Genomic DNA, 25,373 nt, shown 5'->3' with positions numbered 1-25,373 from the left:
ATCTAAATCCCGCGTGTATGGTCATCTCATAGAATCATAGAATGTTAGAGTTGGAAGGGACCTCCTGGGTCATCTGGTCCAACCCCCTGCTGAAAGCAGGATTCACTAAATCATCCCAGACAGATGTCTGTCCAGCCTCTGTTTGAAGACTTCCATTGAAGGAGAACTCACGACCTCTCGTGGCAGCCTGTTCCGCTCATTGATCCCCCGTCAAAAAGTTTTTTCTAATATCTAATCTGTGTCTCCTCCCATTCAATTTCATCCCAATGCGTCTAGTCTTTCCTTGTGCAAATGAGAATAAAGATGATCCTTCTACAATGTGACAGCCCTTGAGATATTTGTAGACAGCTATTAAGTCTCCTCTCACTCTTCTCTTTTGCAAGCTAAACATTCCCAAATCCTGTAACCGTTCCTCATAGGACATGGTTTGCAGACCAGTAACCATTCTGGCCGCTCTTCTCTGAGCTTGCTCCAGTTTGTTGATGTCTTTTTTTAAAATGTGGTGACCAAAACTGGGCACAGTATTCCAGATGAGGTCTGACCAAAGAGGAGTAGAGGACAATAATGACTTTGCGTGATCTAGACTGTATGCTTCTGTTAATAAATCTCACAATTGATGCTGCTGCATCACACTTTTGACTCATGTTCAGTTTATGATCTATTAGTAATAATAATAATAATAATTTTTATTTATATAGCGCCAACATTTTCCGCAGCACTTTACAATTAAGCGGGGACATGTACAGACAATAAATTCAGTACAAGTTAAGACAATTTAAACAGTGACATTAGGGGTGAGGTCCCTGCTCGCAAGCTTACAATCTACAAGGAAATGGGGGGACACAATAGGTGAAAAGTGATTGTTATTTCAGGTCTGGCAATTATAATAAATAGGGATTTTCATACAAAGCTGCATGATCCGGTCATCAGCTCGTGTGTTTAAGTGCAATAGTCAAGTATCAAGTGCAGTTATCATGTGCATGGAGGGTGTGGAGACCGATGAATAGTAAGGTGCAGATTCACATGCAGATAATATTTGGAAGGAGGGAACAGGACAAAGTTACTTTACTGAGTAGTTGATGTGGTAGGCTTGTTTGAAGAGATGGGTTTTTAACCCTGCTGTTCTGTTCGGTCTGGGGAGACCTATTTTGAACTTTGGTATTTTTTGGGGTGTTCAAGATGCGGTTCTGAAACTTGTGGTTGATTGACTTAAATGAGGATGGGTCGGTCGGCCACGGGTTTCAGAGCCGCATCTTGAATATTTTAAAGAATATTGAAGTTCAAAGTCGGTCATTTTTGACCAACAGAACAGCAGGGTTAAAGCGCGCTTGAATAGGTCGGGGCTAGGTATCAGTCTGATCGTCTGGGGAAGTGCATTCCAGAGAGCTGGCGCAGCACGAGAGAAGTCTTGGAGACGGAGGTGTGAGGTTCAGATTACGGGGGATGTTAGTCTTAGGTCATTTGTAGAATGGAGGGCACATGTAGGGCGATAGACAGAGATGAGAGAGGAGATATAAGGCGGTGCAGAACTGTGGAGAGCTTTGTGGGTGAGAGAGATGAGTTTATACTGGACCCTGTAGCGAATGGGTAGCCAGTGTAATGACTGGCACAAGATGGAGGCATCGGTGAAGCGGCTGGACAGAAATATGACCCTGGCTGCCGCATTCAAGATAGATTGGAGAGGAGAAAGTTTGGAAAGAGGGAGACCGATCAGAAGAGAGTTGCAGTAGTCCAGACGAGAATGAATAAGAGCGACAGTCAGAGTCTTAGCAGTTTCAAAGGTGAGAAAAGGTCGGATTCTGGAGATGTTTTTCAGATGCAGGTGACAGGAGCGAGTGAGTGATCGGATATAGGGAGTAAAGGAAAGTTCGGTGTCGAATATGACCCCAAGACAGCGGGCATGCTGCTTGGGAGTTATGGTTGAACCCTCCAGGGTAATTTCGATGTTGGGTAGAGTGAGGTTAGTAGAAGGAAGAAACACAAGTAGTTCATATAACAAAGAAACACCAGCGCTGCCAGAAAACAGAAGATGCCCTTTGTTGCTGGTATCAAAACAACCAAGTGCCGAGGTAGTCAGTGCATGTGCCAATAAAAATAAAATAAAATGATACCGCACTAAGGGGATATATATACACTACTGACCATGTACATAAATCAGTAGAAAGTACAAACAAAATAGCCACCACTCCTAATTGCCCAGATAGAATGCCTGCTGCGTGTACTAAAGGACATGAGAATGGAGTGCACTAAGTATAACATTGAGCTAACATGCCGCAGGTAAGGACATTGCAAGTCTGACTCACCGATATCCCGTGATGGATGTGGTGCTGGGGATGCCAGGAATATGAAGTGCGTAGTTGATCAGTCCGGCTCGTGGGACGCTGGTCCTGAGAAACAGGTACTGGGTGAGGAGGCCAACAAAGGGTGGCTGCAGCAAGACGGGAAGGCGGTGAGTCGGTGTGGAAACCAGGAACGGCCCGGCCAGTGGCATCCCTGGAAACAGTGAAGGAGCAGAAAAAAATGGCCGACGGGAGCGCTAGCTGTGTGACGTCATAAAAAGTATGGAGCAGCGCTGGGACCAAGAAGGAAACCGACACGTTTCGAATGAGCGCAGTCCTTCATTAATTGCTGCCCACTGCTCCAGTTTATTTATATCTTTTTGAATCATCTCTATTCTCTAGTATTAGCTATCCCTCCTAGCTTTGTGTCATCAGCAAATTTAATCAGATTACCCTCAATTCTTTCATCTAAATCATTGATAAAGATGTTAAACAACACAGGTCCCAGGACAGAATCCTGTGGTACCCCACTTGAGACATTCTTCCAACTGGATGTGCAGCTATTCACGAGCCCTCTTTGGTCCGATCACTGAGCCAGTTATGAATCCACCTAACAGTTGCCTTGTCCATTCTATACTTAGTCATTTTTTCAATAAGAATGGTATGAGATACTTTGTCAATTGCTTTGCTGAAGTCAAGATATACTATATCTACAGCATTTCCCTGATCCACCCAGTCAGTGATTCTGTCATAGAAGGAAATTAAATAAGTCTGACATGACTTATTAGTTACAAACCCATGCTGAAACCATGCTCAAACTCATGCTGAATACCAACCCATGCTGAAACCCATGCTCAAACCCATCTTTACTGAAGAAATCAATCAAAATTCCTCAATATCAGTTAGGTTAGCGAGGAATGTGGATGCCATTATTGTGGTTTTCTAAGTCTCTGTCTGTTCTCACTGTAATGTAACATGAGGATCTCTTTATTAAAGATGATGACTGGTGTTCCTTTTTACTCCGCCTCAGCGAAGCAGGATACAGGACCTGCAGAACCTGTGACAGGCATTTCATGTGAGACAAATTGAAAATTTATGATAGAACAGAAGAAACAAGTAAACAGGGACCAGATTTTGCAAAAAGAGTAAGTTAATAAGGTTGACCAAGATGGTAGACCTCTTGGAATAATCATGTCAAGGATCTCAAACACAAAGGACCTCTCATTTTAGTAGGGACAACAATTAAAAACAATTAAATGAAAATGATGCAACTGATAGAAACAAGGAAAGGGTTTAGGTATGTTCTATGAATACTTCGCAATTGACATTTTCTGAACACCCTTGTGATCAACAATCATTTGAGATGGATGACCTGTGTAGTGATTGCAGTTCACGAGGACATAGAATAAGTGTTATTGAGACGTATTTGGAACTATCAATGATGCAATTGGTTGTGGCTATATAATTTATGAGGATTATTTCATTATTTCATTATTTTCAATTTTCTGGATATTTAAAACAATAAACTGTATTTTCCAGTTGTTACTTGTAGAGTTCCAAACAACCTCAAAGACCTGATCAAATGTGCCGAAGAAGTCGTTATCCCTGAAAATGGTACCACTCACCATCATCACCACTATGCCTTCTGGGGACTTCTTACACTTTATACCTTTACTGGTGAGATTTGGTTGAAAAGAAAGTTTGTCTTCATGAACAAGAGCAAGTAAACGTGCACTTGCACTCCTGCCACCATTGTACTTTGTCTTGACTGACATGTATGTAAGTTGCAGGACCGCATTCTCCAGAAAGTGCTGAGGGCCCCAGTCTTTCTTCTGCAGTCCGGAAGATTCATGCTGGGAGTTGAGCAGAGTATAGAACCACTTACAGAAATCATGAGTAAACTTTCCACAGTCAACTGGCCAAATATATGATGTATGCTCTTTATCCTGTAAACAATAGCAAAATAAGTCACAGCATGGTTCTTACATTTATTTCTTCGCTTCATGACGTAGTCTCCACGATCTTCTACAGTAGAATTAAGTTTGGTAATGTTCTAAAATACATGGAGGGCAATTCAATAAGACTGGAGTAGCGCATGCTAGTCTTAATGAAGCGATTGATGGAGTACAATAATCTGATTCATTATCGGAGTGAACCACTTCAAAGGAATCTGTCAAAAGGTTTTACTTTGTAATTGGAGAGCAGCATGTTAGGCTGTTGTATTACTGTTTTAATAAAATTGGTGTTTTATCAGCAGGAGATTATCACTATAAGACTATGTGTCTCATGCCTATTAGTCAACTGCTCTTTGTAACCCCACTGATTAGCAGCTGTCAATCTACAGTGAACTCAGAAAGCTGCCAATCAGTGGTGTGAGCATGGATATACAGGGCTTAGCATTCTGAGCTCTGCTAGTTGTGTAGCAGAGAAAACTGTGATTGTATCAAAATGAGAGTATGCAGACCAGCCAGTGAAATTGCTGGATTAAGGGACACAGGATTTACATCATGCTGCTCTCAGATTACATAGCAAACACCCAATGACATATTCCCTTATATACGCATATTTATGGAGTAAGTTATGCCTCTATATGCTATAAAGTAAGTTTTGATGAACGTGATGGGCAGACATGCAGAGAAGAAATGTAAAACAAAAAAACAACCCAAAAACCTGCAGTTATGATCTTTTGGTTGTTTGACATTTTAAATGTTATGCTCTTCATTCACTGCACAAATTAAGTGTTATCTTCATTTTGTGGGTCGGAAGGACTATGTTTTATTGCTTTTGTACAATAAATACTGTTTGAAAAAAATACGGTAATTTTTCTGTATTATCATGTTCTCAGAGCCCCACTAAGCTGTTTAAGTGCTTATCTTTTGTGTGACAAAATGTACTTTCCATTGGAAGTGGTGAGAGCAGATGTATAGTTTTTTGGTTGTTTATTTTTATTAAACAACTTTTTAATTTGAAAAAATAGGATTTTTTACTTTGGGTTTAAATTTTTAAATACTTATAAACATTTTTCAACTTTTCTTTTACAGTATTTATAGTACAATCTAATAGGCTTTGATCTTTGACATACCTGCAGGCAATAACAACCATCGGCTTTCTCAGATTCGGTTGCAGGGGAACACTGGAGTAACAGAATGAGCGCTGTTAGCCACAGGATCGTGTTCCAAAGATGCACTTCCTTTTCATGTCCTTATGGACACCGCCATGTTTTATTAGGATGTAAAAAGGCAGTGCAGTGACAGGAGCTTGTTAAATACCGGTAACTATGGTGTGCCACATACAAAATGTGTTTTTATATCTCTAAGTAAGAATGTAGAAATGTCATGATAGGTGGCATGTCCAGCAGAACAACCTCCCTTCTTTCACAATACAAATTGCAGATAAAGGAATAGGGATTGACAACACCGACCATCATGAGAAGTATACAATTACTTAATGACAAAAAAGCATAATAAAAATATTAATAGATCAATCTATTAAAAAAATTCTTAAGCTTGCTGTCTTCTACCCCACCCCAACATTTATACCATAAAGATGTAGAATATCATATTTTGACTTACTGGTCTTACTGCTAACCTGTCTACAGCTATGTAGATTAACATTTACAAATTTGTATCAAACCACTTCTTACCCATTTAAAAAAGAAACTTATTTTTCAGAAATCAAATAAAATTCTATAGGTTTAAATCAAATATTTTCTGAAACAAAAGAACTTTGCGTGTAACAGGAATTTATACCTAAAAAAATGGGGGACCGTCATGGGCACCAAACTCGCCCTCAGATATGCGGACCAAACATGGGTTGATAGGAACATCTATCCATTGGGTTTCTGTTCTTATGCTGTAGGTTCATTGATGATAATATTTTTATATGGGAGGGCAATTAACTTACTTTAGAAACTTTTCTATTCAAACCTATTAATAATGATTTTCACTTATCATTTGTCTGATTACAAGTTTTTAATTTTGTACTATACTTCATATATCAATATCACAGCTTTTAAGTTCTCTGCTTGCAGTCGTTGAATCATAATCTTAATTAGTGACATTGTCAAAGTTTTGCTCAACTCAACCATTATGAGTTGTGCACATGTGTACCCAACACAAGGTATTCAGTGAATATTTCCGTTAATTGTTTACAAGCAAAGATGTTGAAAACCTACAAATAATTGATAACGAACATACAGGAGATTTTTTGTATGATACCATGATTCAGACTTAATTTACTAACTTCAAAATATCCCTTTATTAAGGATATGTTTACATTTCGAGACAGAAAATCTTTTCTGAAAATTTTTCATGGGATTTGGTCCATCAAATACTAATACTGGCCTATGTTGGACTGAAATGTTACATTCAGTTGTCAATTCACTCATGGATTTGTAGCAGGAACAACAGAGGAACATCACAATGCAGAGTTCTAATAAAAGGTGCTCCACATTGGGCAATAAAAGTTTTTACTGAAACAGACATGTGAGAACTGTTGTTAGGTCGTCTTTAAACTTTACTAAAGTTTTTGTCCTTTTTGTTTGGTCCTTAGAATTCTTACATTAGATTTTCTTATAAAAGATGGACAAATTAGTGAATGAACATAACTAAAAAGAATAAGTGCACATACTTCTGAGTAATTGTCATCATACCCTGTCTTTATCAAGTCTTACTTTAGTGGTTGAGGAAAGAGAAGTCACCACTTCTTTAGTATTTATTTTATATGGTGAAGATGGAGGTATAGTTGGAGGTTGGAAGACTTTTCTGTTGCATTGCTGAAAATTTGAAATAAACTATATTAACATTATATAAAAAGAATGACAACTAGTAGGTCCGTATTATCAAATATCTACTCCGTCGAATGTTGCTTTAGCTTTAGGGGTGGATCATATTGCAAAGTAGTCACAATATATAAGTTTGCATATGGCGCAGTAAGGAGCACTTTATTTTAGACACAGTCCTTCTTCCAAAATTCAAGGAGTAGCCGACAGCACAACCGACAGCGGGATGCCCGTCCTAGTTCCACGGACCAAAGTGGAAATGTACATACCCAAAGAAAATGGAAGGAAGTATCCAAACCAGGTGAAAAAAGGCTCCTTTTTATTGTGCCAAATGCAACGTTTCAACCATCACAGGTCTTTTTCAAGCATACAAAACAGTTAAAATGGCAGTCTTAACTAGGAACCGGCTGGAATTCCCACCAATCCCTTTACAGGAGGCCACCCATATAATTTACATATAAACATATAATCAAGTAAACAATATATAAATACAACACCAATTACATCACATATCCCCCAAAAACAGTGCAAACTCATATATACAAAGAGAGATTCCCATAATGATGGCAATAGAGATTCATATTAGCACATGGTGGACATCAAATGTAAATATACAATGGCACGCTGTTATGTCCGGACCAATCACCTCATTTATCACTAATCATACATTGTCTTACCACCAATGTTGTATCATGTAACATAGACAAGTCCCATGAGAAGGCTGTACAAATCAAACATCAGATTGTCTCAGCAAATCCCACTACAGATAACAATACCGTTGAAGGCTCAGCTAACATAAGGACCGTCATTGGCTCATGCGTCCGAGTCACTGACAGCCCCGCAGGTGCAATAAAGACATCTCGGTATGAGCTCCACATCACCTGATCGGAACCCCGTCAGTACATCATACCCAGCGAGAATCCGCCCTACTCCTACTTGCGTCACCAGCCTCGATGTGCGAGTGCGCATGTCCCATGTGTCAGAGTCACTGACAGCCCCGCAGGCGCAATAAAGACATCTCGGTATGAGCTCCGCATCACCTGATTAGAACGCCATCAGTATATCATGCCCAGCGAGAACCCGCCCTACTCCAACGTGCGTCACCAGCCCCGATGTGCGAGTGCGCATGACCTCCAGCTCAACACCCACAGCGTCAAAAGACTCCGCCTCGGAGAGCAGAAAGGCACGCCCACACACCACAACGGCCCTAGTTTTCACACCAAAGGGAGGGGAGATATTCTATCACTGCGGCATATTGTTTATATAACCCCAGTACAGTCCTTCTTCCAGTGTTTTAAAGTTCTTTAGCCCCATTGTGCAAAATTATGTGATTATACGTCCATGCTGGGATCTGTAAGATGGGAGCGGGCTCAGGAGGTGAGCTGTCTCCACATGCGGCAGATGCGGCTATGCTACATAGTCGACATCTGTCTCTAACAGCAGCGGTCAAAGTTAATCATTTCGATGCAGCAGGCAATTTCTGACAGCAGTATTTATTTGGAGGCATCACAGAGACCTGATGGTTTACCTTGGAATCCAAGAGCCTGCTAAAGTTCCCCATGACCGCCACCTTGGAACTCCTGTGAAGCCCAACCATGAACAGCCAGGAGATACATAGTAGACCTCCATTTTCCCTGTATAATGCAATACATTAGTATTGCAGTCTATAGAACAAGCAATCAAACCCCCACAGGTTGAAGTCCCCAAAAGGGACTAAACAATAAGCTAAAAAGTTTTAAAAAACGCATTAAAAAGAAAATATAAACAATATAAAAATTCAAATCACTGGCATTTCTCACTGTAAAAAATAAAAAAATAAATAAAATCTAAACATATTTGGTATTGCTGCATCCATAAAAAATGTGACTTATCAAAATATAAAATGAATTAATCTGTACTGCAAGTACTAGGGAAAAGTCAGAATTGTGTTTTTTATCACCAGACCTCACTAATACATTAAGAAGCGATTAAAACATTGTATGTATCCTAAATTGGCATCAATACAATCATCTTTCTGAGCAAAAAAAGAAGTTCTGATACAGTTCAGTCAATGGAAAAATAAAAACGATATAGGTCTCAAAAAAAGGGAAAACCGCAAAAAAAAGTTTTTTTCTTTTTTTTTAGGGCTAACGCTTCTCCTTGTGGAGAGTGACATACCAGCTCTGGTTTGTCAAGGTAAGGAGGCTTATTCGCCGTACAATGCTCCTCTGGAAAATTTAATACGCAAATTGCCTCTTCAGAGAGAAAAAGGACTTGAACTCTATAGCGCCACCTGTTGGAAATGACGATTCTACGAGTCACAATTCACACTTTAACGAGTCTTGCAATATGACTTAAGGTACTGTCACACTAGACGATATCGCTAGCGATCCGTGACGTTGCAGCGTCCTCGCTAGCGATATCGTCCAGTGTGACAGGCAGCAGCGATCAGGCCCCTGCTGGGAGATCGCTGGTCGGGGAAGAAAGTCCAGAACTTTATTTCGTCGCTGGACTCCCCGTAGACATCGCTGAATCGGCGTGTGTGACACCGATTCAGCGATGTCTTCGCTGGTAACCAGGGTAAACATCGGGTAACTAAGCGCAGGGCCGCGCTTAGTAACCCGATGTTTACCCTGGTTACCATCCTAAAAGTAAAAAAACAAACACTACATACTTACCTACAGCCGTCTGTCCTCCAGCGCTGTGCTCTGCTCTCCTCCTGCTCTGGCTGTGAGCATCGGTCAGCCGGAAAGCAGAGCGCTGACGTCACCGCTCTGCTTTCTGGCTGCCCGGCGCTCACAGCCAGACCAGAGAAGCAGAGCGCCGAGGACAGACAGCGGAAGGTAAGTATGTAGCGTTTGTTTTTTTACTTTTTAGGATGGTAACCAGGGTAAACATCGGGTTACTAAGCGCGGCCCTGCGCTTAGTAACCCGATGTTTACCCTGGTTACCGGGGACCTCGGGATCGTTGGTCGCTGGAGAGCGGTCTGTGTGACAGCTCTCCAGCGACCAAACAGCGACGCTGCAGCGATCCGGATCGTTGTCGGTATCGCTGCAGCGTCGCTATGTGTGACGGTACCTTTAGGATAAAAGAATCTCAATTTGCAGACACAGAGTTTCAGGCTATAGGCCCTCGACAGTGCCAAGTATGAGAACTTATTTGGCTAGGTGAGAGGCTCTGGACTGAGGTCTAAGGGGTGAAGTTTCTCCTTGTGAAAAGTGACATACCAGCTCTGGCTTGTCAAGGTAAGGAGGCTTATTTGCTGTGAAATGCTCCTGTGGGAAATTTAATATGCAAATTGCCTCTTCAAAGAGAAAGAGGATTTGAATTCTATAGCGCCACCTGTTTGAAGTAGCGAGCACAGTGAATAAGTACCTGAGTTACACCCACCCAACCCTTTTGATGACCTCATGTGGGACGGGTTGTGGATTGTTCTGAGCCCCTAAGGAATTCATGAAATTCTCAACTTTTGTGATATCTTCTCTCCGGATGATAGGAGATGTTTAAGATCACCACCATATACTTAATTGGGATTTTACCATTTACCCGGAGATCAAACATGACATGGCTGATGTCAGTTATCTGACCAACATTGATTTGGGGCTTATAGGCAAGTGTCACAGTTATGAAGAAATATGCATAGTCTTTCCTATTCGCCCTGAAGCTGAAAATGTATGTCCCATCACTATCAGATTTATACAAACTCTAACATTCATAATTTTCTTTCAAAGACATAAAGTCTGGGTTGGCTATTGTAGCATTTCTCTGGCAGTAAACCACAATATCATTTGAATTCAAAATGCATTTTCTGGGGACAAAGACCTTTCCACTTTGCTATTTATGTGTAAACACATGTCAAATACTGTTTTCCAGCTCTCTCAAAAAAGTTCTCCTGTCTCAATTACCTGTCCAAACTAGAACTCTTTGTCTATGTACAAATGACATCCTCATTGGTATTGCCCAGGTTTTTTGTCCTAACAGGATCTCCTGCATGTTAATTAAGATTGCCTGCTCCTTTATGTCCCTTGTAGTCATTTGAGTCTAGGAGATTCAAAATGTCAGGGAGGGGGGAAAATGCCTCTTCACTACAATGGCTTTAGAAATCTTAATATTTTCTATGACACTTCCTTCTTTTTGAGGTAGCATGGTGGTTGTATTTTAGATCACCCCACAAGCCTACCTTACGGCCTGCCCTTGCGGCCCACAGTACCCTCTCTGTCAGGGATTTGGAGATGGGCTTCTCCGGGAGGCTACTCAGCGCCTCCGGGCAGATTTGAGATTTCTGGCTAGGTGTAGCCAGAAGTGACGCTAAGGCATCAATCTCACAGGAACCCTTCAGGACATGTTCTGGGTCAGTCACTGGTCCTGTTATCCCGCTAGATGATGAAGGTCCAGAAGGCAGTGCGCTATATGCATTCTGGGCTCTCCAGTCACGGGCGACAATGGCTAGATAGGCTGTCTTCCTGGGGGATAACAAAATCTTCCTATTTGTCTGACAGGCTGTGGGACACACCTGGCCACCACCTTGGCTGATTGGGGATATTAAGCTCCTGCTACTCTGACAGGCTGTGGGACACATCTGACCACTACCCTGACTGGCTTGGGATCCTGCCTTCCGATCATCCTGAAAGGTCATGTGACACACCTTCTCAACACCCTGCCAGACTTGGGATACAATTTTACCACCCCTCTGGCAGGCTATGGGTACCTCTTTCCCATCATCCTAATAGACGGTGATACACACATCCCCCTCGCACTGCCCAGTTGCTGTCCAGTCCTCTGAAAAGAGTTCTCCTGTATCAATTAATTTGTCTACACGCAAAAGACATCCTCTTTGGTACTGCCATTGACTTTTGTCCTAACAGGAGCTCCTGCATATTAATTACGATTTCCTGTTCCTTTATGGCCATTGTATCAATCTGAGTCTAGGAGATTCAAAATGTCAGCTGTTTTCTTCCTCACTGGAAATCTGAGTGAGAGGTAAGGAGGGAGGCAGGCGAGTGCACAATCACTACAGTGGAATTAGAAATCTTAATATTGTCTATGACATATTGCATGTGAGCTCAGTGAATGGGACTAGTCTGCAATACCATAAATAACCTGTGGACAAGCATTACGCTCAGTATGAAAATGTTTTTTGTCCTAAATTTGTGCTAAACTGTAGTAATCTTCACTAAAATACAGCACCATTATTGTGCATTGGACATCTTTACCATAACATTTGTGTATCGAGTGTCCGACACTTTTTCAGTCTTCGGCACTGCCTGAATCTTGGAGTGAGTTGTCTTGTGTGGCACAGTCTGTAAAATATGCAATGACAATGGAAAACTTTATTACTGTTGTGTAATCTCATAAATTCTGCATATGTACTTGTCACATTACTTCAGTATGTGGGATCAAAATAAAAAATGGCTTTACAAATGGTGACCTCCTCAACTTCTCTACACCCTGCTGACAGGTGATGGCTGAGATTTCTGCACCTTACTTAGGCTACTTTCACACTAGCGTCGTTCGACGCACGTCACAATGCATTGTTTTGAAGAAAAAACGCATCCTGCTAAGTTGCCTTCTTGCAACGTTTTTTTGTCCATCGGGTCCGCTTTTTCCGACCGCGCATGCGTGGCCGGAACTCCGCCCCCTCCTCCCCGGACCTTAAAACTGCATCCGCTGCCCCCGTTGTGATTTTATTTCACAGTATGCGTCGGTACGTTGGCCCGACGCACTGCGACGGGCCCGTACCGACGCTAGTGTGAAAGTAGCCTTAGTTGCAGTAATTCCCTCATCTACAAGTGGAGAAGAAAAGTGAAGCTTTCAGGTGATGGAACTCTTGATGACATACTATGCGCACTGCGTGTCAAAGCCACTCACCCAGATCGCAGTGCGCATGCCAATGCCCCGCAGTGTGAATAAATCATAAGACACTGAGGGGCTGGGATTCACCAGCAGGGCGGCCGCACAGGCGCAGTCAGCGAGACTGCATATGAGGACAGACGGGCAGCGCTCACTGCGCCTGCCCCAGGCATGACAAAAGAGCGCAGGTGCCGGCAGATTTCAAAACAGCGCCGAGGAGGCGGCCCCCGGCGCCAAGAAGACTTGAGTGACGGCTGTGAGGCATTTGCAGCAGGGGGGAAAGACCTGCCTCCAGGACTGAAGACAGGTATTTCGGACAAATTACAAAACGGATTATTTCTGCATTTACAGCACCAATAACTAAAAAAGCCACCTTGTCAGAATGCAGCACTACTGCTGCACAAGGTGGCTCTTTTAGTTTCAAACGCCTGGGAGAGGGGGGGGGTGACAGGTTCCCTTTAAGACATTACAAAACCTTAAAGTACTGTTGGCCTGATAGAGGAGTTGAGGTGCTTTGAGATTAAAAACACTCTTGATTATAGCTATGGCCAATAGAGCTTACACTCAAATCACATCAATTCATCCTTCCTATCAGGCTATGTGCACACGTTCAGGATTTCTTGCAGAAATTTCCTGAGAAAAACCTGAAATTTTCTGCAAGAAATCTGAATGCGTTTTTTTGCGCTTTTTTTTTACCGCATTTTTGGTGCGGTTTTTTTTGCAGATTTTTCCAGACATTTCCCAATGCATTATATAGTGGGAAATCCGCAAAAAATCCGCAAAATTAATGAACATGCTGCGTTTTTTACCGCGATGTGTTTTTTTAGCGGAAAAAAAACGCATCATGTGCACAAAAATTGCAGAATTCATTCTAAATGATGGGATGCATAATGTATGCTGTTTTTTTGCGGCTTCATAGCGTTTTTATAGCGAAAAAAACGCAAAAAAAAAAACACGAAAAATCAGCAACGTGTGCACACAGCCTCAAAATTAAATATATAAATATACAATAGTTAGTAAAATAATGTATTTAGTTTTCTTTCCGGTGCTGGAATTAATTGTCCATAGGATATTTCCTTTCCATGCTAATCCACCCTACAGTCTATGCACCTCCCTGAACAATTCCATAGTAGATACACTTGGACGTGACTACACAAGGCGCTGAGGCTCCATACTGCGGCAGTATAAGTACTCCTCCTGTATACGGTGGCAGTATAAGTACTCCTCCTGTATACGGTGGCAGTATAAGTACTCCTCCCGTATACGGTGGCAGTATAAGTACTCCTCCTGTATACGGTGGCAGTATAAGTACTCCTCCTGTATACGGTGGCAGTATAAGTACTCCTCCTGTATACGGTGGCAGTATAAGTACTCCTCCTGTATACGGTGGCAGTATAAGTACTCCTCCTGTATACGGTGGCAGTATAAGTACTCCTCCCGTATACGGTGGTTTCTGTAGTGCCTCTTCCACTTTTATAGGTAGCAATGACACTTATAGATGTCCAAAAATATTCTCCATAACTAAGCCTCTGAATATGGATGACCACTCTTTGCAGAGAATGAGCATCTTTGGGACATCTGCATTACACGTCAGAAACTCCCATATTCTCAGCCAATGATTGGATAGGATAGCAGATCAGTGATGGTCAAGCTTGGAAACCTTACACTGGAGACATATAAATACACAATTCAACATGTGTCATTCATATATGCTATATCATAGAGCTCCACTGAGGTTGTGCTGACTCACCTGAGGGTAGCAGGTTTGTGATGGCGACCTCTGTTCTTTTCTCTCTCCCCTTTGACTACTGTGTATGGCCAGTTTGGAAATATCAGGCACAATAAGAACATTACTCGAAACCTTCTGTCGCTGCTGAAATGACACATCGGAAACCTTTGCTAGTGTTATTATTGAAGGTGGAGTTGCTGGAATAATTTCCTGGAACAAAGAAACTACCTATTACCTATTTTTGCTTTGAAGATTTGAAATGGACATTTCACAAGATTTATGCTGCCTCAACCACTGGCAACATAAATCCGACAATGAAGCCAGGTTTTTTTTGCCCTGAAATCATGCAGCAACCATTGTACACTTGGTCTTTGTACTTCAGAAACATGCCAGTCTGGTGTAGAAATGTGGTGTGGAATAAAAACTGCTTATATATTTTTGGATCAAGGATCCAATCATTTTGGCTAGCGTAGCTCAAAACCGTGAATTGTCTTTTCCTGGTGGAGTTTCCGTCTGTGTTTTCCTGGTGTAGTTTCATGGTGGAGCTCATCCCCAAGCCATGGGGGCGCAGCAACCATGATTGAGCTTTCATAGGAGTTGTGCCTCCACAACTGGCTCAGGTGAACACATTACCTGGATCTAATATATCTTTTTTATAACAGTATCACCCTATGTTATTATTATTATTATTATTTATTTATATAGCACCATTGATTCCATGGTGCTGTACATGCTCTGTTTCCCTACAATGTGCATTTACCATTTCATTGTAAATATACTATACTAGATGGTGGCCCGATTCTAACGTATCGTGTATTCTAGAATATGTAGGCAGTATATAGCACAGGCTACGTACTATATTGCACAATGACGTAGTATATAACACAACCGACGTAGTATATAACAGAGCTGCGTAGTATGTAACAGTGTACGTAGTACATAGCAGAGCTACGTAGTATATAACATAGCCACGTAGTATATAACAAAGCCATGTAGTGTATTGCACAGCTACGTAGTGTATTGCACAGGTACGTAGTATATTGGTCAGCCACATAGTATATAGCAGAGCCACGTAGTATATTGTAGAGCCACGTAGTATATTGCACAGGTACGTAGTATATTGCACAGCCCACGTAGTATATAACAGCCACGTAGTGTATTGCACAGCTACGTAGTGTATTCCACAGGTACGTAGTATATTGGTCAGCCACGTAGTATATTGCAGAGCCACGTAGTATATTGTAGAGCCACGTAGTATATTGCACAGGCACGTAGTATATTGTAGAGCCACGTAGTATATTGCACAGGCACGTAGTATATTGTAGAGCCACGTAGTATATTGCACAGGCACGTAGTATATTGCACAGCCCACGTAGTATATAACAGTCACGTAGTGTATTGCACAGCTACGTAGTGTATAACAGAGCCCACGCAGTATGTAACACAGCCCACGTAGTATATAGCAATGGGGGCTCTATATGCGTGGTTAAAAAAGACTTAAAATTAAAAATAAACATATACTCACCTTCCGAATCCCCTTGAAGTCCTGGAGCCTGTGTGCCGTGCACGCGGTAGCTTCCGGTCCCAGGGTTGGTATGAGCGCAGGACCTGTGATGACGACATGGTCACATGACCGTGACATTATGGCAGGTCCTTCTCGCATAGCGTCCTTAGCACCGGAACCTGCCGCTTGCACTGCCGAGGACAGCACGCTACGTCGGAGGGTGAGAATAACCTTTTTTTATTATTATTATTATTTGTCACATTAGATATTTTTACTATTGATGCTGCATACGCAGCATCAATAGTAAATAGTTGGTCACACAGGGTTAATAGCTGCATAACGGAGTGCGTTACACCACGGCATAACGCGGTCCGTTAAAGCTGCCATTAACCCTGTGTGAGGGCTGACTGGAGGGGAGTATGGAGCGGGCACTGACTGCGGGGAGGAAAGAGCGGCCATTTTGCCGCCGGACTATGCCCGTCGCTGATTGGTCGTGGCAATAGTTGTGGGCGTTTTGCCACGACCAATCAGCGACTTTGATTTCCATGACAGACAGAGGCTGCGACCAATGAATATCCGTGACAGACAGACAGCCGGAAGTGACCCTTAGACAATAATATAGTAGATAAAACGGCTGGGGACTATCAGTTTTGGCTGACTAGGTAGAGGCTTGTCACCGGTCGGTTTCTCAATGCTTCATTACAGTTGCCCAAAAGACCTCTCCCTAATTGTGCAGTCAAAGGATTTCATAGTAAAACATTCCTGGTGGCAAATGTTCAGCCAGTGCATGATTCATGCCCATGGTGTTTCGGTTGAAAACAGCAGGTGTGGTCCGTATCAGCTTTTCTATGACAGGACTATCAGTGGTCAATGGCTATTAAGCCCACACACTGTTTAGATGCCTGTATATATCCTTCCCTGAAGACCCAACAAGGGAGAAACGCGTCAGGTTGCACGCAGTGCTAGGTATTTCCACGTAGGGTAATCTGTGGACTGCAGTTGTACTGGCAGGAGTTCTCAGGGCGTTAGGGCCATTAATAGTGCCTTCTAGTGCACAATAGGGCCATCTCCAGAACCCTATCCTCTCCTAACCAGACAGGGATCCACGATACAGCCTGACAGTATAAGGATTGCCTCTCCTTTCTTGGATGAAGCATATGGGTGACACTGTTCCATTTCTATACATAGTTTTACAGACTACCACACAATGTCCATCCTATTGTATAAAAGAAGTACTACTTTATGACCACTGATAAGGAGAGTTTGTCTTTTGCTTTTTGTCTCTGGACTAGAGTGTAAAGAATTTCTTTAGACTACACTTGTATCCACCACTGTGGTTCAGCCTTGGTCAATCCTATGTGGGAATAATACACATTTTTAATTTAATGTATGTGTAACCTTGTTGGCATTTATTTAACACCTTTTAAACGTTAAGTATTATATTTGATACTCACCTGCTGATACATCATTGTGTTTCGGGCAGCAAGAATATGATAACAGGTTCTCTTTAAAATGATGGCCAAGCATAGTCATCTGGTACCAGACCCTTGAAGCGCACGTCTCAAAATCATCCCAGGGGTGGACATATCATTGGGGTGCAACCTGTGCAGCTGCACATGGGCCCAATAGGTAAGGGGAACCACTTCCACCTCCAAATCAGGTGGATTTGTGCATTATGATGAGCTATTGGACTGCAAAGGGCCCATATTATGTTCTTGCCCTCTCTGTGTCTGCCAGTGAATCATCCAGCATATGCATTGAGGGATTGAGGGGAGATGGTAGTGTGACCTTGAGTCTTATTGCTCCTAATGGGGCTTCAAGGCATTTGCTTTTTCTCCATTGAGGATGACTGATAACAGTCGGCATTCAGCCATGAATGGCTTACAGTATTAGATTGGTCAACTTCTGCTATTTAACTTGGGATTGCATGCTCTTCCATAGAAATCATTCATAATGGCGAATGATACTAAATGGATTCTATTTTATTTTTCTCTCATTTTATAGTTTTTCTGACAACAATATAATCTATACAATTATTTAAAATTGAGGTAAATAAATCATCATTGGCTCTAAAAATATTTAAACCTTGTCATATTTTCAGGACCTAGAGTTGGCTCTAGGTTTTATGTGGGTAATAGAGTCAAAATGAGCTGCCCATGCCTCAACTTCTTTTATCCAGAAAGTATAGTATACACCAAAACATTTTTGTCATTTTTTTTTAAATTGCATAAATATAACTCACTATCATTTCTACATGAGAAGACAAAGCATGAAGTGTAAACCTTCCTCTAAGGTTAAGTTCCAACAATGAGTAATTTCGGCATTTTATTAGTGTTCCCCTTAGACTTAAAGGGACACTGTCACCTGAATTTGGAGGTAACAATCTTCAGCCATGGAGGCGGGGTTTTGGGGTTTTTGATTCACCCTTTCCTTACCCGCTGGCTGCATGCTGGCTGCAATATTGGATTGAAGTTCATTCTCTGTCCTCCATAGTACACACCTGCGCTGTGCAAGATTGCCTTGTGCAGGCATGTACTACGGAGGACAGAGAATGAACTTCAATCCAATATTGCAGCCAGCATGCAGCCAGCGGGTAAGGAAAGGGTGAATCAAAAACCCCAAAACCCCGCCTCCATGGCTGAAGATTGTTCCCTCCAAATTCAGGTGACAGTGTCCCTTTAAGTGAGTAAATTAGCTGGTGGAAGCATTTGAGTAAATACCCCGTTTCCCGCCCTATAATCTTACTATTATCTTAAATGATTGAGCCATTTTAGAAAATCTTGGCCCTGATTCATGAAAATGTTGGTGCCAGGCGCTCCTTGTTCATTAAGAAGCTTAAGTCTCCTAATCAATCAGGAGCGTCGGACAAGTGGTGTGCTCATCTGGGTGCACTTTGCTACAAGTCCTAGTCCAGTCCCGGCTGGAGAAAGATTTGTGGCACAGCGAAAGCCCCCACTCATCATGAATTTGACAAGCGGCAGTCATCACGCCGCCATCCCGCTTCAGTTTCGCAAACTTTGTCAGAAATGGGAGAGAATTGTGTGAGAACGCGAAAAGTTGCACAATTTTAGAGCAGCCTCAAGTTGCACCAAAAATTTAGCAACTTTTCAAAGCTTTTTATTCTGACTTAAAAGCTTTGATGAATCGGGTCTCTTATCCTTCTAATTTTATATGCTAAAACTCCTGTAGCAGACCAGTGATGGAGGAGCTTGGAAAGATTACGCTGGGAATGTATAAATACACAATTCAATATGTGTCAATCTAATATCATAAAGCTAAACTTCTGTAGACTCACCTGAGGGCGGCAGGTCTGCGTTGGCGACCTCTGTTCTCTTTTCTCTTCCCTTTGACTGCTGTGTATGGACAGTTTGGAAATATCAGTGGAGAACAGGGACAACGGAACATTACTCCAAGCCTTGTGTCGCTGCTGAACTGGCACATCAAAGATCTTCTGTGGTTTTATTACGGGAGGTGAAGTTACAGGGTCTTTAATTGGAGTAAAGATCATGGCTGGGATGCTTTCCTGGAACAAAAAGACAAAATATATTTCCTATATTTATTTTGAAGATCCCGTGATTATAAGTAGAGACCTAATAAGTCCATTGTGACCCCTTGCCAGCTCCAGATGATTGACAGGTCTCTCCCTATGTGCAAACAAGGGGAGAAGCAGGCTAGGGGTGGTGGTAGACTAGTCTTGTCTATCCTTCTTCTTATGGGCTTTTCAATCCAACGCTGCAACATCACCCAGCACATGTGTGTATACTTGAATAGAGGGTGAGATGCTAAGCTCCAGGAGAAATCGTGTAACCATGTGCCTTGTTGCCCCCAATGGGGCTTTGAGGAATTGGCTGCTCCTTGAATAATGGCTAATAGTGGTCACTCAGTATTCTGTCATGAACGCTGACATGACTTCCACCAATTTTTGGGGGATTGGATGCTTCTTCCATATAAATAATAATTAAGAATGATATTAAGTGGATTTTCTATAACTGACTTTTATTTTAAATTCACTCTTGTTTTACAGTGTTTTTGGACATTAAAGTACCATTTTTGTGACAACTAGGTGTTTGGATCCGGTGGGTTCGGCCATTGACACCATTCAGATGAATGAGGGGCTCGAATATCCATTGTTTGCCACACTGTTATCTGCATGACAGCATGGCAAACACTGCTCTAATTGGTGGTAAGATTATTACCGCCAGTCAGAGAGCTGCTGTTCCCACGCTGTGTCAGATGACAGCGTGGCCCTCAGGGTATGTGCACACGTCAGGATTTCTTGCAGAAATTTTCCTGACAAAAACCGGACATTTCTGCCAGAAATCTGCGTTTTTTTTTCATGCGTTTTTGGTGCGTTTTTTCCCAAATGCATAGAATAGCGGGAAAAACGCAGAAAATCCGCAAAATTAATGAACATGCTGCTTTTTTTTACCGCGATGCGTTTTTTTCTGCGGGAAAAAAACGCATCATGTGCACAAAAATTGCAGAATGCATTCTAAATGATAGGATGCATATGTCTGCGGTTTCTAATGCGGTTTTATCGCAAAAAAACCCGCAAAAAAACCTGAACGTGTGCACATACCCTCAAGCTGTGACCGGAGATAAAATACGGCGGTGCCTGGTAACGAAAGGAGACATAGCTGGAGCAGATGTGGGTGGTGATGTGACATTATCGATGTATGCATAAAAATAAAAAGCTATGTCTCCGCTGTCAGAGCTTCAGGGTTTCATGTTTTGCTCGTATCTTGTTAGGGGAGAAGGATGGATAATTTAGGTCTGTGGAAATAGAATATGGGTGAGAGGCTTTCTGGGAGAGAATCATTGAAGATGGAATAGAAGTTCCCACAATTAGTAGACAGGACTCCTACACCATCGAGAAATCAATATTCTAGTATTCCTTTCAGTCAATTCAGGTTCATTTAGTATAGGATATAATAGGGTATTAAACCTAAACACCAATGGGCACGACTTTTCTGTCATCTCCATGTACTTACCAGATTGTTCCAGTGCGCAAGAGTTTTCAGGATAACTTCATTCTTTGTGAAATTTGTGGGTACAGAAATGCCCTCATTTTTTAGGTGAGTAGCAATGACGCCACGAACAACTTTTCTACGGTTTAGAAGCTCATGGGTGCTCTTACTGTTCCGTACTATTGTATCAATGGCCTCTAGAATTAAAATCACACAAAGCAAAAATGTTATTACAAATGTAATGAAGAAAAACGTAAAAACGATTAAACAAGAAATCGGGTCAATTATACCGACCTCACATAGGAAATCATTACAGTGGGAAAGGAAGAGCAGACCTCTCTGAAGCACTAAAAGCCTATAGGTGGTCACACTCAGGGCAAGGTCTATATGATGGCCACAAGACAACTGAGTGACTTTCAAAAATAAGATTTACCATAGAGATTTTGTGCCTTATTCATGAAGGTGTTTTCATCAAAATTCAGGTGTAAAACACTTTGAAATGTCAACATTTTTCGTGCTTTTTTTACATAAATCTCGGCCAGCTCTGACAACTTTTAGAAAATTGTGTGGAGCTGGGGTGGGATTTGATGTGATCAAGTGGGCTGGAATATCTAATGATAATTTATGCCACTAATGGCGTACATTTCACTGGAAGTATGCTCCAGTCCCTAACATTTCTGGTGGTCGTGCACGTCAGTTGACTAATACTGTACACCTAATTTACTCACGGGTGCACAATTCGTCATGAATTTGGCCCATAGTTTCCCAATGATCTACTATAGCTTTATACGCACATGCTATATTTAATAACACCATATAGGTTTAGATAGGTTTAGGCACACAGACTGGACTTATTCACGCTGATAGGTGCTGTGCTTGTGTCCAGACACGGAATCCCCGCTTGTCTCAGACAGGTTCTTTCTTTTAGTATCTGCAGTTATGGAGTCAGCAGAGCATTGGAGACTTTTATGCCCTCTGCTCCTCAGCACTCAGTGACCCCATCTGTAACTTTCCGTTGTCTGCCACTTCATGGCTCAGCTGCTACGATTCCTAAACACCTTTACTTTGTAATTAAACCATTTAGTTGATATTCAGGAGGTAAAAAATGTGATTAAATGAGTTGTTGCATCGTGAAGACTAGTTATGGGCAAACCCGTGGATGTTGAGGTCTGGGGGGTTCGACCAAACATCTAAAAATAAAAGTTCTGTTTGGGTGCCATAAAGGGACCCGAATCCAGACCCCATTCAGATGAATGGAGGGCCGATGTTCGCCACGTTGTCATCTGCATGACAGTGAGGAAGCACGGGCTCTTTATGTTTGAAGCATGATATGTGGGAAAACGTTGAAAAGTTCCAGGGAGCCGAATACTTTCGAAAGGCACTGTATTTTTTTGGCTAAGACAGAATAGATTGCCTATTTAGAACATTTTTCGTTTCAGGACGTACCGACACCATCTTAGATCTGAATATACATGCACATAAATAAATGGCTTTATAGAGGCCCAGTTATGAGAAAAGGACTCTTCTGTAAGAGTCCCTTCGAAAAATGCTAGGAATAGGCAATTACCGGTACTTAAGTACTGGCACAATACTGTCGTTTTATTGATTTATGCTTATAAAGGGTTAATTGCGTTGCATTTTGCTCACACATAACTGTTAATTCTGGTTGAGTGTACCTGCGTATGCCCTTAGCCGGTGTTATTGTCATTGTATTTCACTTATACACTGCTCACCTACCATCCTTTCCTTTGTTTTATAAACTGGTTAGTAAATATTCATATGTCTGACAGTTGGCCGAATCTGTCGATATCGGTGGGCTCAGCCGACATTATTCTAGTGTGTATGGGGGTCCTTTAGTCACTTAAGGCCCCTTAGTAACATTTGTAGACGGAGTTATAGCTTGATTAACTGTAGACAGGTGCCCTCACCGTTTCTAGCCCTGGCACACCTGCTTTTGTTTTACACCGCTATGGCATGTGGAGAGGATGACGAGAAACCAGTCTTTAGTACACACCTGTGATCAGAAAGGAATATCTTCTCCAAGCAGCTCAACATTTTTGTTCCCAAACGCTAAGATTTCTAATTCAGACTCCCAAGCGTTTTGGCTTTTTTCCAGTGACATTTCTGAGGGACCTACTGTGCTCTCTTCCCCTTCCGATCTCTTCTGATCCATGGGCCCTAACGACTGAGGCTCCACCACAACTATTTCACTAGACCTCGGCTATTCACAGCCTTCTTCTGTCGTGGTCCTCCTCCTCGGTGGCAGGTCCTGGCTAGGACCTCTACACACACTTTGATGGATGCTACTAAACCCCAATCAAAAATGCTCTAATACATTTCTCTCCAAACCACAACTCTCACTATCAAGTCCGTGCAAAGAAACAAGCCTACACTCGCTGACGGACACCTTCTCCTCCTGTAAGATGGTTTGGGGACCTCATACACAATGTCATCGATCTAAACAGGAGATGGTGACACCGCTGATGATAATAACTCAAACCCAACGGGGAAGGCAGGTTCCCAGAATCTTTCTAATGCAACACAATTGTGCAATACAACACAACGAAGCACACATCAATAAATATTTCTCACATATTCACACATTATTATAGGTGGGGGACACTCACCTCCCTTAGACACTTATTAATAAATCTGTCCCATCTACTATTGGATTACCAGTATGTCAGGCACATGCCCACCATCTCACCTGCCCTTGTGCACGCTGTAGACTTCTTCTTAGTGACAGTGCCAGCCAGGGAGAATAAATCAGCAGTGTCCAGTAACTCTAGGAGTCTCCTGCTGCCCGCTCTTTCTCGTGCACTCAGCTCCATGAGCCCCCGTATTATGGAGATTACAGTGGAGGAAGCAACCAAATCCGCCTGGACCTTTAAATGCAAGAAAAAGGAACCGAAACTGCATCTCATTGTAATACCACTTCCTGACAGCAGGGGTCACCAGTGACAACCTTACTTGTACGGAGAGTCTCACAATTCTGCACGCAGCAAATGATAATACACCAGCTTATAATAGTAAGAATATGTCGAAAAGAGGGCGGGTATGTTACTACAACCAATTTCTGATTGCCGTATGTGGAGTCGGGAAGGAATTTTTTTCCCCAATGTGGAGCTTACTCTTTGCCACATGAGTTTTTTTTTGCCTTCCTCTGGATCAACATGTTAGGCCATGTTAGGTTAGGCTATGGGTTGAACTAGATGGACTTAAAGTCTTCCTTCAACCTTAATAACTATGTAACTATGTTACAATCCATGGACAGTATTTAGGCTAAAATCACATGACCGTCCTTGCACCAGTCTGTGATTGATGTTCTGTTTGTCATTTGTCACAATTTACCCTAACCAACTCTCATCTATAGGACCCAGTCTTATGGTATATGCTGAAATAATTTCCAGACATATGGTCGAGCGGAAAATCACCTTATGAGCGGAAAATCACTGTATGAGCGGTCACGTGGGGCCGCCGATTACAATCATGAATATGCGGCTCCACCTCCGATAGGGGTGGAGCCGCATATTCATTACTGTAAATGAGCAGCCCCACGTGACCGCTCATACAAGGTGCGGCCAGGACAGGACGCTGCGAGGGAGCCGGGAATTTTAATCACAGCGGGAGGGGGTACCTGGATATTGATTTTACACACTAGTATTCATATCTTCTTTACAGCAAACGCTGCTGCAGGGAAGATATGAATGGGGCTTCAGCACGATGCCGGGGACAGCGCTAAACTTTAGCGCTGTCTCCGGCACGGTGCGTCTGGTACCCAGTGGGCACACGGGCGGCACACGTGTGCCACACTGATGTGCCACAGAAACGCACCGGCACACGGATAATTCCGGTACCGAAATTATCTGGACGTGTGAGACTGGCCCATTCATGCAGGCCAACACAACTGTGGATTCTAAGGCTATGTGCACACGTTCAGGATTTCTTGCAGAAATTTCCTGAGAAAATCCTGAGATTTTCTGCAAGAAATCTGCATGCGTTTTTTTGCGCGTTTTTACTGCGTTTTTTTTGCAGATTTTTCCGGACATTTCCCAATGCATTACATAGTGGGAACTCCGTGAAAAATCCGCAAAATTAATGAACATGCTGCGTTTTTTACCGCGATGCATTTTTTTCGCGGAAAAATGCGCATCATGTGCACAAAAATTGCGGAATTCATTAAAAATGATGGGATGCATAATATATGTTTTTTTTTGTGGTTTTATAGCGTTTTTATCGGTAAAAAACGCAAAAAAAAAAAAAACACGAAAAATCAGTAACGTG

The 25,373-nt window shown here is 42.2% G+C and overlaps 1 protein-coding gene across 1 annotated transcript; it reads right to left on the bottom strand.

The window, feature by feature from the left end:
* Positions 1-1,271: 1,271 nt before the first annotated feature.
* Positions 1,272-23,936, bottom strand: LOC138672707 (uncharacterized). Its single transcript, XM_069760979.1, has 8 exons — positions 23,797-23,936; positions 21,114-21,286; positions 19,418-19,645; positions 14,640-14,828; positions 12,253-12,339; positions 6,952-7,053; positions 5,362-5,412; positions 1,272-4,225 (listed from the first exon to the last, which is right to left on the bottom strand). The coding sequence occupies exons 1-8, from the start codon at positions 23,918-23,920 to the stop codon at positions 3,755-3,757; spliced, it is 1,425 nt and encodes a 474-aa protein (XP_069617080.1). The 5' UTR covers positions 23,921-23,936; the 3' UTR covers positions 1,272-3,754.
* Between the last annotated feature and the right edge of the window lie 1,437 nt (positions 23,937-25,373).

Source organism: Ranitomeya imitator, chromosome 3, assembly GCF_032444005.1.
Source record: "Ranitomeya imitator isolate aRanImi1 chromosome 3, aRanImi1.pri, whole genome shotgun sequence".
Classification (NCBI taxonomy): Eukaryota; Metazoa; Chordata; class Amphibia; order Anura; family Dendrobatidae; genus Ranitomeya; species Ranitomeya imitator.
This window is presented reverse-complemented; position numbering and strand designations above follow the sequence as displayed.